The 14,333-nt window shown below is 42.5% G+C and overlaps 1 protein-coding gene across 1 annotated transcript in view; it reads left to right on the top strand.

The window, feature by feature from the left end:
- The window catches only part of RANBP3L (RAN binding protein 3 like), a 74,112-nt gene that overhangs the window by 43,211 nt on the left and 16,568 nt on the right, over nucleotides 1-14,333 (top strand). The window contains exons 7-9 of the mRNA XM_056112156.1: nucleotides 7,897-8,054; nucleotides 10,591-10,694; nucleotides 12,362-12,446. Coding sequence (XP_055968131.1) covers nucleotides 7,897-8,054; nucleotides 10,591-10,694; nucleotides 12,362-12,446 — 347 coding nt within the window. The remainder of the gene's footprint in view (nucleotides 1-7,896; nucleotides 8,055-10,590; nucleotides 10,695-12,361; nucleotides 12,447-14,333) is intronic.

The raw sequence follows: 14,333 nt of genomic DNA, 5'->3' as shown, positions 1-14,333 counted from the left end.
GCTGGGTTTTATAGTCTCTGGGTCTTGGCCGTTGATGGGATTACACAGCGCCAGGGTCGGGGCGGCGGTTTTTGGGTGTGACCCCTACCTACTGGAAGATGGAGGATCTGGTGGAGGATGCTCAGCCCCGATCCAAGCAGGTCTCAGTCCCGGGACCCGCATTCCTTTGTTCCTCTGCCAGTACCTTCATGCATGTGGAGAGTGGTCTCAGCATGGTTGTGGCTGATTCTGGAGGTCTTCGGCTGCCAGGGCTCTGCTTGGGGTGGGGAGGGAAACTCAACCCGCCCCTCTCCAAGGGGCCCCGGCGAGGACAGCCAGGCGCAGGGACAGGAGACTCTGTGTTGTTCTCTTCCAGGAACTGGGTTTTATAGTTGCTGGGTCTTGGCCGTTGATGGGATTACACCCACCACCATGCTGAGACCACTCTCCACATGCATGAAGGTACCAGCAGGAGAACAAAGGCATGCGGGTCCCGGGAGTGAAATCTTCGATCCTGCTCGGATTGGGCCTGAGCATCCTCCACCCAGATCCTCCATCTTCCAGTAGGCAGGGGTTACACCCACAACTGCCCCCTGGTGCCGTGGAATCACCAGGAGAGCAGTTACAAAGTTTTCGGTTTAAGTCTCAGTCATACAATGATGAAATACCCAGCCCTTCACCAGTGCACATTTTCCACCACCAAAAACCCCAGAGTACGCCATCCCACACCCTCCCCCTATATGTGTGGCAGACAATTTCCAAATTATTCTCTCTCTACTTTGATTACATTTAATATTTCAACCCCAGCCCCACCATTGTTATTTGGGACGTTACCCCAGCACTCAAATCTGCCGAAAAGGCACATTAGACAAATTGTTTTCTATTGCTGATTATGAATTGCATATGATGTCATGATTTTGGAATTATGAAGTTTTAATAATTAAATCTGGAGGGATTTCTATCAAAAGCCACTGTGTTCCAAGATTTGTTTCTGAGTCTCTGGGATCATAACAAATAAGCAGCTTGATCAGCAGCCAGAGGGCTTGTTCATGGGTAGCAACTTGGGGTCTCATAGGGGCAGGGTGGGGAGGGCCGGCTCCACCCCCGTCCCATGAGGCCCAAAATCTCTTGTCACTGTGGGCCCCCACCTGCCTGTCTATAGGCCTCTGGAAGATGGCAATGACTGAGCCACCAGGGGCAACAGGCCAAGGGACAAAACCTATTTCCACCTGGGATGGCACGGCATCAGAAACCTAAATCCGGATACATTTCTGCCAAAAGCCACTAGGTTCTGAGATTTGTTTCTGAGTCTCTGGGATCATGGCCAATAAGCAGCTCAATCAGCAGCCAGGGGGATCATTGGAGGGCGGCAACTCCCCCATTTATATTTTAGTGTGGTGTTGGGGCGTGTGTGTGTGTGTGTGTGTTGGGATATGGCAGTTGTACTCAATAAAATAACATGAATAAAAATATAATCAATGGTGCCATGATCAAAATGGATAGTAAAAGTTAGGATGAAATTAGTAACTAACAGCGGGGAGACTGCCTGTCCAGCTTCGCGGGACCGCCCACCAGTTCATTGGCCCCTCCACTCGAGGTGGGTAGGCGGAGCCCAGCCGGGAACTGCTCCTACCCCCCAGCCACGCCACCCAGAGGGGAAACTGTCCACCACCCTTCCTCCATTCCAGGATCCTGGGTGGGAGTGGCCTGGGATGGGCTAGAGGCGTGGCCACCAGGAAGGGGGCGTGGCCTCCCGGAGTGGGCGTGGCCTCCTCAGCAGCTGCAGTTATATCACTCACATCAAGCACTCAGGACTCTCATCCCACAACTTGTCGCCTAATACCAACCAAAAATTTCCCACCTCTTCTACTACAATCCAATAACATCCCACTCGCCTACTCCATTTCCAACAAAGACCTGTTTGAAAATAGCTGTATAAGCTCAGTACTAAATAGCACCTTATCCAAAAGTTTCACTCAATGTCGGTTATAAAACAAAGAATAACGCCTGATTGAGAAGAAGGTCAAACTCAGAAAGGTAGAAGGGTGCGTACCATCGACCAACCTTATCCAAAATCTTTTCCCACCATAAGAGGCAACAGTATGATCTGCGCCGGACGGGAACTGAGGCCCATTTTTCGGCAACAAAACTGAACGGCTCCTGGCAGACTCTCCTCATTCAACCAGGTACAGCCTGCCCCCACGGCTTGTGACTCTCTCTGGGCATGCGCAGCTAGCTCGATCCCCTAGAATAGCCGGTTTTCTCCCTTGACCTGCGCGGGATGGGAACTGAGGCAACATCCCATCTCTTGGCAACAAAGCTGAACGGATCCGGGAACTCTCTCCTCACTCAACCAGAAAAGTAACAGTGAACGTGAAGGACTAAACCACACTGGGCACAATGGTAAATCAACACAAAAGCCCACCAAACTTTCTTATTGAAGAGATTAGTTCAGAAGACACCAACAGTTTTGTAGTGTTAGACAACCTCTCTGACAAGGAATTCAGAAGGGAGCTACTTAGGATGCTTAGGGAACTAAAAGAAACAATGGAAAGCAATGCCAATAAAAGACAAGAGGATTTGAAGGCAGAAATGAGGAAAATGCAATCGGAAATGTCGGACCTGAAAAACCTGGTGGCGAATTGAAAAACTCAGTGGAAGGCCTCAGAAGCAGAGTAAGAGCTGCTGAGAACAGAATCAATGAGCTCGAAGATGAAGTTTAGAGACTCACCAGAAAAGAGCAGAAAATAGAAAAGAGACTCACAGTTCGGGAACAGATGGCAAGAGAAGATCGTGATGAAGCCAAGAGGGGTAACATAAGAATTATTGGAGTACAAGAGGGACAGGAAGAAAACCTTGATGAAGAAGAAACTGTCAAAGACATCATTGCTACAACATTTCCAGAGCTGAAGAAAACTTGTGACCACATTCAGGAGGCCCGAAGGATACCAGCTAGAAGAAATCCCAATAAAAATACCCCAAGACACATCCTGATCAAAATGACCAAAACTTTAGACAGAGACAAAATTCTGAAAGCAGCAAGATCGAAGAAAGAAATCTCTTACAAAGAAGCATCCTTAAAATTCACAGTTTATTTTTCTGATGAAACCCTCATGGCCCCAAAACAGTGGTGGGACATAGTGAAAAAACTCAATGAAATAAATGCCTCTCCAAAAATACTTTACCCAGCGAGACTCTCATTCATAATAGAAGGAACAACACACAGTTTCACAGACAAACAACAGCTCAGGAACTTCATAGACGCAAAACCATGGTTACAAGTACAATTAAATGGGCTACTTTAAGGCAGGACAGGCCCCTCAAATACACCTAATTTCTACAGAACAATGGGACAAAATCCCATAACAATAATCTCTCTCAATGTCAATGGGCTAAACGCACCAATTAAAAGACATAGAGTGGCAGGATAGATTAGAAAATTGAACCCAACATTCTGCTGCCTGAAAGAAACACATCTCAATAGTCAAAGCAAACACAGACTCAGAGTCAAAGGCTGGAAAAAAATCCTACAGGCAAACAGCTCCCATAAAAAAGCTGGGTTAGCCATCTTAATATCAGACCACATCGATTTCAGAGTGAAGAAGGTCATAAGAGACAGTGAAGGCCATTTCTTATTGATCAAAGGATCTGTGCAACAGGAAGAACTTACAATAATAAATGTATATGCACCTAATTAGAGACCAGCAAAGTACTTAAAACAACTACTCATAGATTTGGAAAAAGACATCAATAGCAACACAATACTAGTGGGAGACTTCAACACCGCTTTGTCACCTCTTGATAGATCAACCAGACTCAAGCTTAGCAAGGACATACTTCATCTGAGGGAAACAATGGAAGAAAGGGACTTAGTAGATATATACTGGACACTTCATCCTCAAAAAGCTGAATACACATTCTTCTCAAGCGTACATGGAACATTCTCCAAGATAGACCACATGCTGAGTAACAAAACATACCTCCATGAAATTAAGAAGCTAGAGATTGTATCAACAATCTTCTCAGACCATAATGCGCTGAAATTAGAAGTAAATCATACACAAAAACAGAAAACTAAATCAAACACCTGGAAATTAAACAGTGCGATATTGAACAACGAGTGGCTTAGAAAGGAAATCAAAGAGGAAATCAAAAGATTCCTAGAAATGAATGAAAATGAGGACATGAGTTACCAAAACTTATGGGACACAGCAAAAGCTGTCTTAAGAGGAAAGTTTATAGCTCTACAAGCATTCCTCAGAAAGGAGGAGTGAGCCCACATAAATAAACTAACCTCACAGCTTAACAGCTTGGAGGAGGACCAACAAAAGGAGCACAACCTGAACAGGAGGAAGGAAATAATAAAACTCAGAGCAGAGATTAACGAGATGGAAACCCAAAAAATAATCCGAAAGATCAATGAAACCAAGAGCTGGTTCTTCGAGAAAATTAACAAGATCGATAAGCCTCTAGCAAAACTCACAAAGAAAGGAAGAGAGAAAACCCTAATAAACCGAATCAGAAATGAAAAGGGGGTCATAACAACAGAAACTACAGAAATTCAAAGGATCCTCAGGGAGTACTTTGAGAAGCTTTATGCCACGGAACATCAAAACCTCGAGGAAATGGATAAATTCCTAGACTCCTACAGACTCCCAACGCTGAACCAAGAAGACCTGGAATACCTGAACAGACCTAACACCATCAAGGAAATTGAAATGGTAATAAAAAGTCTCCCCAAGCACAAAAGCCCTGGCCTGGATGGATTCATTAGTGAATTCTTCCAAATCTTTAAAGAAGACTTACTCCCAATCCTCTTAAGCTTTTCCACGAAATTGAAATATCAAAAACACTTCCGAACAGTTTCTACGAACCAATATCACACTGATACCAAAAGCAGACAGAGATACCACAAAGAAAGAGAATTACAGGCCGATATCCCTGATGAACACAGATGCAAAGTTCCTCAACAAACTACAAGCAAATAGAATCCAACTACTCATCAAAAAGATCATACAACATGACCAAATAGGATTCATCCCAGGGATGCAAGGATGGTTTAACATTCGGAAATCAATCAACATAATCCATCATATCAACAAAAGAAAAGATAAAAAGCATATGATCATATCAATAGATGCAGAGAAAGCAATTGACAAGATCCAGCACCCCTTTATGGTGAAACCCTAGCCAAAATGGGTAGAGAGGGGACTTTCCTCAACATAGTTAAAGCCATCTACCACAAGCCTACAGCAAGCATCATCCTCAATGGGGAAAAACTGAGAGCCTTCCCTGTAAGATCAGGGAACGAGACAAGGATGCCCACTCTCTCCACTGCTGTTCAATATAGTACTGGAAGTACTTGCAATAGCGATTAGGCAAGAAAAAGTTATTAAGAGCATTCAGGTAGGAAAGGAAGAAATCAAGCTCTCTCTATTCGCAGATGATATGGTACTATACTTAGAGAACCCAATAACCTCCACCAAGAAACTCTTAGGAACAATAGGCTTGTATACTAAAGTTGCAGGCTATAAAATCAATACCCAAAAGTCCATGGCTTTCCTATATGCAAACAGTGAGAGAGAGGAAAGCTACATGAAAAAAACAATCCCGTTCACAATCGTGCCCCAGAAAATCAAGTACCTAGGAATCAGCTTAACTAAGGAAGTAAAGGACCTGTACAAAGAAAACTACAAAACGCTACTTTGGGAAATAAAAGAGGACATGAGGAAATGGAAAGATATCCCCTGCTCATGGGTCGGGAGACTTAACATTGTCAAAATGGCAATACTACCGAAAGCATTGTATAAATTCAATGCAATTCCTATAAGGATACCCATGACATTCTTCAAAGAAATGGAGCAAACACTCCTGAAATTTATATGGAACAATAAGCCCCCACGAATAGCTAAAGCAATTCTTGGGAAAAAGAAAATGGGAGGAATCAACCTCCCTAACTTCAAACTCTACTACAAGGCAGTAAAAATTAAAACAGCATGGTACTGGAACAAAGGCAGAACTGCATACCAATGGAACAGGGCTGAATACACTGACATCTCCTCAATCATATGATCATCTAATCTTTGATAAAGGTGCAAGAAATGTGAAGTGGAGTAAGGAAAGCCTCTTTAACAAATTGTGCTGGCATCACTGGACGGCTACATGCAAGAAATGGGCTCAGAACTCTGCCTAACACCATGTACAAAAGTAAGATCAAAATGGATTAAAGACCTCAACATCAGACCAGACATCATAAGGTACATTGAAGACAAAGTTGGCAAAACCCTCCATGACATTGAAGCTAATGGTACTTTCAAAGATGCCATGCCACTGGCCGAGCAAGTGAACACAGAGATAGATAAATGGGAATATCTTAAACTAAGAAGCTTCTGCACCTCCAAAGAAACAGTGACCAAAATACAAAGACAGTCTACAGAATGGGAAAGGATATTCGCCGAATACACATCTGACAAGGGGTTGATATCAAGGATATACAAAGTACTGGTTGAACTCCACAAGAAGAAAACATCCAACCCCATCAAAAAATGGGGCAATGAAATGAACAGAAACTTTCTCAAAGAAGAAATCAGAATGACAAAAAATCACATGAGAAAATGCTCTACATCATTAATTATCAGGGAGATGCAGATCAAAACCACAATGAGATACCATCTCACACCTCAGAGACTGGCCCACATTCAAAAGAACAAAAGCAACCTATGCTGGCACGGATGTGGCAAGAAAGGGATACTCCTTCACTGTTGGTGGGAATGCCGACTAGTTCAGCCCTTTTGGAAAACAGTATGGACGTTTCTCAAAAAATTAGAAATTGAGCTCCCATTTGACCCAGCGATACCACTCCTGGGAATATATCCCAGAGAGGCAAAAATGTGTAGTCGAAGTGACATCTGCACTTGTTTGTTCATTGCAGCACTCTTTACAATAGCCAGAAACTGGACGAAACCTGACTGCCCAAAAACAGATGACTGGTTAAAGGAAACTTTGGTACATCTACACAATGGAGTACTATGTAGCTCTTAGAAAAGATGAAGTCATGAAATTTACATACAAGTGGTACAATATGGAAAGTATCATGCTAAGCGAAATGAGTCTGAGAGAGAGGGATAGACATAGAAAGATTGCATTCATCTGGGGGATATAAAGTAACAAAATATGAGATTAATACCCAAGAATAGCTGAGATCAACACCAGGAGGATTACTCCATAGCTTAGAGGCCAGCCGGGCATTCTAGGGGAAAGGGCAGCTCAGATAGAGAAGGGAGCACCAAATAAAGGGTGTTTGGAGGATCCTCCCAGGAGGTGAGAGGCATGTTGAAAGTAGACTATGGACTGAACATGTTTGCCACTCAGTGCCTCTTTTGCAGACTCTAACACCCAAAAGGAGAGAGAGAACAAAAGGGAATGCCCTGCCACAGAGGCAGGGTGGGAGGGGGCGGATGAGGGGGGGATATTATCCATGGTGGTGGAAAATAGGCACTGGTGGAGGGATGGGTATTTGATCATTGTATAACCGAAACTCAAGAACAAAGATTTTTAAATCTACAACCTTACCTCATGGTGCTTCACTAATAAAAAAAATAAATTAAAAACAAAAAGAAATTAGTAACTAATTCATAGGCTCTTTTGATTGATCTGAAAGTGCCCAGTAATCTACAGCGGAAGTAGCATTTTGGTGGTAGGGTAGTAACACTGTTCTCCTAAAACATACAAACACTTATACTCCTGTAAGTCAACATTATACTGCACTGTATCACTGTCACACTGTCTTCCCATTGTTCATCAATTTGCTTGAGTGGGCACCAGTAATGTCTCCATTGTGAGACTTGTTGTTGTCATAACATTATATTAGTGCAAATAAAATTTTCTCAAATGTACTTTTCATTTTGATGCCTCAAGGTCCTGTGAAACATTCAGAACATGTTCTAAGACCTGCTATTTTGCAGCCACCACAAGTACAAAGATGTGAAAAAGTAAGAAGAACGTTTGGACACGATGCACTGGAACTCCGCAACATTAAAGAAATTGCAAAACATAAGGCAAAAAAACCTCTTATGGTAGGCCTGACCTCACTCCCTCCTTGAGTGCATAGTTGTGGGCCCCACATCTACAGGCAGGGTCTGCCTGAACTTTTTTCTAGAGCTGAAGTTGCCAGCAAACTAGAGAAACACTGGCCGTTATTGGTTATCTCATTCAAATTGTTCTCTTCATTTGGAGCATTGTTGCCGAACAAACTCTGATTTCTGTCCTAAACTATAAAGTTGAGGCCTAGGTAGTGAGAACCTAGACCTTTGTTCTTAACACTGATATCTCTTAAGGAGACCAATGAGGTGGCAGGGGCTGGAGACGTAAATCAAAAAAGAGACAGATGTTCTGTATCCCCAACTGGTCACCAGTCAGCATGGCTTTGTCATGTTCTGTATCCCCAACTGGTCACCAGTCAGCATAGCCCATCTTCACGGGATAATGGAGTCGGGAACAGCTACAGTGTCATTGGGAAGACTTGAGAAACCTTTGGATAATGACCAGAATCTCAAATTTCAGTTTTAATGAGGAAAATATTCAAAATAATTTTTTTTTTTATAATTTATTTATTTAATGAATCACTGTGGGAAAAGTTACAGAGCTTTCGGGTTTAGGTCTCAGTCATGTAGATACCGAACACATTTCCCTTTACCAATACTCATTTTTAACCCCGAACCCCAATAGACCCCCACCTCCCACCCCTCCCAATTCTTATGAGGCAGATGAGTTCTAGTTAATACTCTATCTACTTTGACTAGATAGATTATTTCGATAGAAGATGCACAATTATTGTTTAGAGTTTACGACCCCCCCCCCCCAATCAGACATGCTGAAACAGCGTTGTGAAATGATTTGCTTTCTACAACTTGGTTTAAGAATAAAATGATGTCGCGGCCGCGCGGTTTTGAATTTCTGCTATTTTACTTATTGACCCTGGAAGAATTTCTATTAAAAGTTAGCTAGTTAAGAGATTGATTTCTGTGCCCTGGAGTCGTGGCCGTGCCGGAGAGCCGCTCGTGGGGGGCAGCTGGCGACCTCGGTGGGGCGTGGGGGACGGCCCACAAAGCCCCCCTTCCCATGAGGTCCCCGCCGCTTCCCCGAGCCCGGCTCAAACCCGCTTTCCACAAGGCTCCCGTGCGGCCGCCATCTTTCTTTCCAGAGAGGAGCGGGCGGGCCGGTCATCGCCCTTCCCCCTCTGGGCAGGCTTGGTGGCGCGGATCAACACAAGTCCATTTGCTTTTCTGCTCCAAGCGGCTGGTTCTCTGTGCTAAGTCCTTGTGCCTCCGGGGCCGTGGCCGTGCCGGAGAGCCGCTCGTGGGGGGCAGCTGGCGACCTCGGTGGGGCGTGGGGGACGGCCCACAAAGCCCCCCTTCCCATGAGGTCCCTGCCGCTCCCGCCGAGCCCAGCTCAAACCTGCTGTCCACAAGGCTCCCGTGAGGCCGCCATCTTTCTTTCCAGAGAGGAGCGGGCGGGCCGGTCAACACCCTTTCCCCTCCGGGCAGGCTTGGTGGCGCTGTTTAACACATAGTCCATTTGCTTTTCTGCTCCAAGCGGCTGGTTCTCTGTGCTAAGTCCTTGTGCCTCCGGGGCCGTGGCCGTGCCGGAGAGCCGCTCGTGGGGGGCAGCTGGCGACCTCGGTGGGGCGTGGGGGACGGTTAAAATAATTTTTATTGTGTGATACAAAATTAAAGTGGAGTGCCTGGAGCAATAGTACAGTGGGTAGAATGGTTGCCTTGCATGTGGCAGGTTCAATCCCTGGGACCACATATGGTTCCCCAGGCCCTGCCAGGGGTGATCCCTGAGCACATAGCCAGGATCAAGTCCTGAGCACCATGAGGTGCTGTCCAAAACCAAAACCAAGCAAACAAGTAAATAAAGTTGAAAATATGTTCCTTAAAGATATGCTCCCTGCAACATCTTGGCAAATTTTTAGTGGAGGAGGAAAGATATTCATAAAATACTGGAGACTACCAGATCAGATCATCCACAACTTCCTTTCAGTTCTAAAACTACTCCCTCTTTAATCATTCAGATAATGTGGATTTGTGTATGCACATGAGTAGAGCAACTAATTAATTCAATTCTAGCCAAGTGTTTCTAAATAAAGAGATAAAAGTGACTTACTCTGACACTGAGTGGCCATGGTAGTGAAGCTTATAAGATTTTTCCAGGGTTTAAGTAGTTCCCCCAGATAGATTTACTAAACTAGAAAGGAGAATTAACTCCATTTGACTAAAACAGTCAAAGCAAAGAGAGATAGAAGCTGATTATCCTGACTGAGTCTATAGTTTCTTGTGTCAGACAGACCCAAGGTTAAATGTCATCTCTGTTTCTAATTGCCCAAGCATGGTCAAGTAATTTCAGTTTTTCTTTTTTATTAGTTTATTTATCTGTAAAATATGGATGATAGAGGTACAGATGTTGTGAGGAGTAAATGAGATAATATACATCCAATGCTTAGTACTTAGACATGGTATGTTTTCCACATATTTAAGTGTAGTTCCTTAGTCTTACATTTCTTAGTAAAGCCATTTAAGTGAATATTTTGATGAATTTATTTTCTTTTAGATTCCTGGAGAAACTGCCTATTTTCTAAGTGAAAATTTACCGAGTGCCAGAATTTCAGTCCAGTTGTCTATGAACCAGAATACTTTAGGTGCTTCATCTGCAGGGTAAGTGAATGATGAGTAGAGAGTAATGTTATTTACTGTTTGGGATTTTTTTATCACTATGACAATTTTTGGAAAATTATTTTCTGGTCCTATAACATAAACTACCAAGATTTCTTAATTAAGGTCATAATAAACATTTCCTTGCCTTTATTACCTTATTGACTTCTATGAGAAGGTTCAAGAAGATAGAAATTTTGGGGCTGGAGCAATAGCACAGTGGGTAAGGCGTTTGCCTTGCATGTGGCTGACCCAGGTTCGATTCCCAGTATCCCATATGGTCCCCCGAGCACCACCAGGAGTGATTCCTGAGTGCAAAGCCAGGAGTAACCCCTGGGCATTGCCGGGTGTGACCCAAAAAACAAAAAAAAAAGAAGAAATTTTTATTTAATGAGGCACCTTTCTGCTAGATTACCCTTTCTTCCCCTTCTCTTGATATTCTTTTTTCTCCCTTTTTCAGTTTTCTGGGGGTGGGGCAAGGGTATTATTCATTTATTGACACGGGATGGAGAAACAGTTCAGAAAACATTTTAAACATGCTAAGTGAAAGTTAATATTCCACCAAATAAGAGGGCCTATTTGATTGAGAAGAGGATCAAAACTAGTTGTGGACATAATAGATTCACATCTTTGGGGCTCTGTGGCCCATACAGGATCTGCGAGCACCCTGGGGTGCTGTGGGAGCTTGGAGCACTTCCGCCATAGAGAGAGGACTGCATATCCACAAATTTCTTACCTTGTAAAAAATACTTTCAACATTTCAAAAGTGTTTCGGGGGGGGGGGGAATTAAATCAAGACATACACACTGTAACTTAACTTGTCTTTCTCTTTGAGATCTCTGCTAATTAAAAACATTGGTCACTTAGAAATTGCAGATTGATCATTTTCAACTATCATTGTCATAGTGATTCCTTTTCTATCCTAATTGCACATCTCCTCACACACCCCACCCCACCCTGCCCCACTGTGACAAGCTTCCAATTGTGGAGATATATGATCACTCTGGACAAGAGCTGGGGGCTGAAAGTAGGTAAAGGGATACACATGATAAGCTTTCAATACTTGTATTGCAAATCATAATGCCAGAAGAGGGGGAAGAGAGAGAGAACGAGAGTGAAAGAGAGAGAGATTGAGAGAGAGAGAGAGAAAGAAAGAGAGAGAAGAGAGAAAGTGAGGCAGGCTGGTGAAAGGGTGCTAGTGGGAGGGATACTGGGGATACCAGGGGTGGAAAACTTACACTGGTGAAGGGGCAGGTGGAACACTATATGACTGAAACCTAACCATGACCAACTTTGAAACTATGTATCTCACGGTGATTGAATTATTTTTAAGTGCAGTTTGGAGAATTTGACCGGAAAAGCAAAAAGTACACATTATCTGGATAGTACGCTCTCTTCCCCCACTGATCAGTACAGTCAGTGATAGGGCTTCAGACTTGTTCAGACTGGCCTAGGCAAATGCTCCAATGCCAACTGTGAGATATTGTGAATATATCTCTGGCAGTACCTCTCTCAATATGAAGACAGTACCTCCCTTCATATCTCGTGAACATCACAGAAAGATACTTATGCTTTACATAAATATATTAAACTATAGGACGTTCCACACACTGAGACTGAAAACTGTTTTATTCTGATATTTGACTGCAAATGCTTATTTCTTTTCCTAGATGCCAACCAAATGAGGATAAGAAAGCCTTTAAAAGTTGCAGCTCTGATTTCATATTTGGAGAAAACATGGTGGAAAGAGTTTTGGTAGGGTTTGTTGAAAATTTCTATTATTATATAGGAGCTGTCGCTTCAAATTTCTGAGAACAAATTAATCAAAATTATGTTAAGTTGGGGCACACTTTTAATTTTTAACCTCTGGGATTAAAGTCACTTTTTCTTTTTTAACTAGAATAATTTTCATGGAAGCAAGTCCTGATGGTTAGAATAACAGATAGGAATCCACAGAGAAAGAGAGTTGTACAATTAGAACATGATTACTTATGAGAAATGTTAAATATTTATTTGATTCATGTTAAACCAATGGATCTCAAGAAAGCCCAGAATCATTTGTAATAGTTGAATAAGCACAACTGGTTGTAATATTTTAATATAGTTTTTAATGACTTTTTTGTGACAAGGTACATTTAAAATGACTTGCCAATATGATCTCATTAACCCAATTGTATTCTTCAAGCTCCTACATTGAAAAGTATTGTTGTAGCTTCCTACACCCCTTAGCTTTCAGAAGAAAACAGTGCTTTATTTTCCTGAGGAAATATATTTACCAAATGGAAAACCCTAACTATACAAACTGTCATCTTAAATATTGAACACCAGGCTACATACCACATGCAACTATAAGTTCTTTGTCCTCCAAACTACATAGTTTTTAACCAGAGAAAAATGTACAGAAGGAAAGTCTACAGCAAAGTGAAAACTGTGCATAAAATGTCTCTGATTTCATCTAGTGCCTCACATTTTTATACCTTTTCCAGTGTTAACCCAGCCTTGAACTTTTTTTTTTTTTTTGGCTTTTTGGGTCACATCCAGTGATGCTGAGGGGTTACTCTTGACTTTGCATTCAGGAAACACTCCTGCCAGTGTTTGGGGGACATTATGGGATGTTGGGGACGGAAACCAGGTGGGCCGCGTGCAAGGCAAATGCCCTACCTACTATACTATTGCTCTGGCCTCCCCAGCCTTGAACTTTGGCTGAGCTAATCCAAGATGGGTAGTTTGTTTTAGTGCTCAGCTAGATGAAGAATCTCAAGAATGCTGTAGAAATTTCAAAACCTATGTTAGAGCTTATATTTTACAAAAGAACAATTTAAGAAGTCAGTTATTCCAAGATGGTTAAGGGTGTCACGAAACAATCACTTTAAAGACCTCATTGATTCTAAACCTGCCTCAAGCTAACACCCAATTTCAAGAGTATCATGGATTTTTTAGCTTAAAAAATCTGCTGAAGGCAAACTTCAGCAATCTGAGAGCTGTTGGCCAGTATCTTGAATCTGAACTAGAGTGGACTTTCTGAATAAATTGATAAAATAAATTTAGAAACATTTATTCCATATCCTTTGGAATGAGTAGGTGGTGATGTAAAATAAAGATAACTTTCTGATCTAGAGGTGTTGATCATCTAGTAAGGGAAGACCTAGGTAACCTAGACAAAAACTCTAATTGGAACTATTAAATTGGTTTGAGAAGGCAAAAGTACGGTTTCCTCTGGGAACCTAACTTTGGCTTACAGGGGAAAGTGGCCTTCCCATTTCTTCCAGGTAATAAGATCCTCTGACGGCAGGAGCTCCAACAAAACTTGATTTTGTTTCTTTAGCTCATTTTAGATTTATCCTCCAGCTCATTCTAACTAGAATGGATCATAATCGGAGCCAGCATACCCTCCTGACTTGTTAGCTGACCCCACAATTTTAGGCAAAATCGCTAAACCTTTGCTGCTTTCATTTCTATTTTCTTAAAATGGAAAATCTTAATGTACAACTAAATAAAGTGAAAGAATCTTAAGACTCTCAGGGAAAACCCATACTTCTCCATTCTGAAGCATCATCATCCCTATTCCCTAGAAGTCACATAGGAGTATAAATGGCAGGATAATTACTCAGCCTTTTTTTTTCTCATTGAAGCTTTGATCAC

The sequence above is a fragment of the Sorex fumeus genome, unplaced genomic scaffold (assembly GCF_029834395.1).
Source record: "Sorex fumeus unplaced genomic scaffold, SorFum_2.1 ptg000015l, whole genome shotgun sequence".
NCBI lineage: Eukaryota > Metazoa > Chordata > Mammalia > Eulipotyphla > Soricidae > Sorex > Sorex fumeus.
The sequence above is the reverse complement of the archived record's forward strand: the minus strand, read 5'-3'. Positions and strand labels throughout refer to the sequence as shown.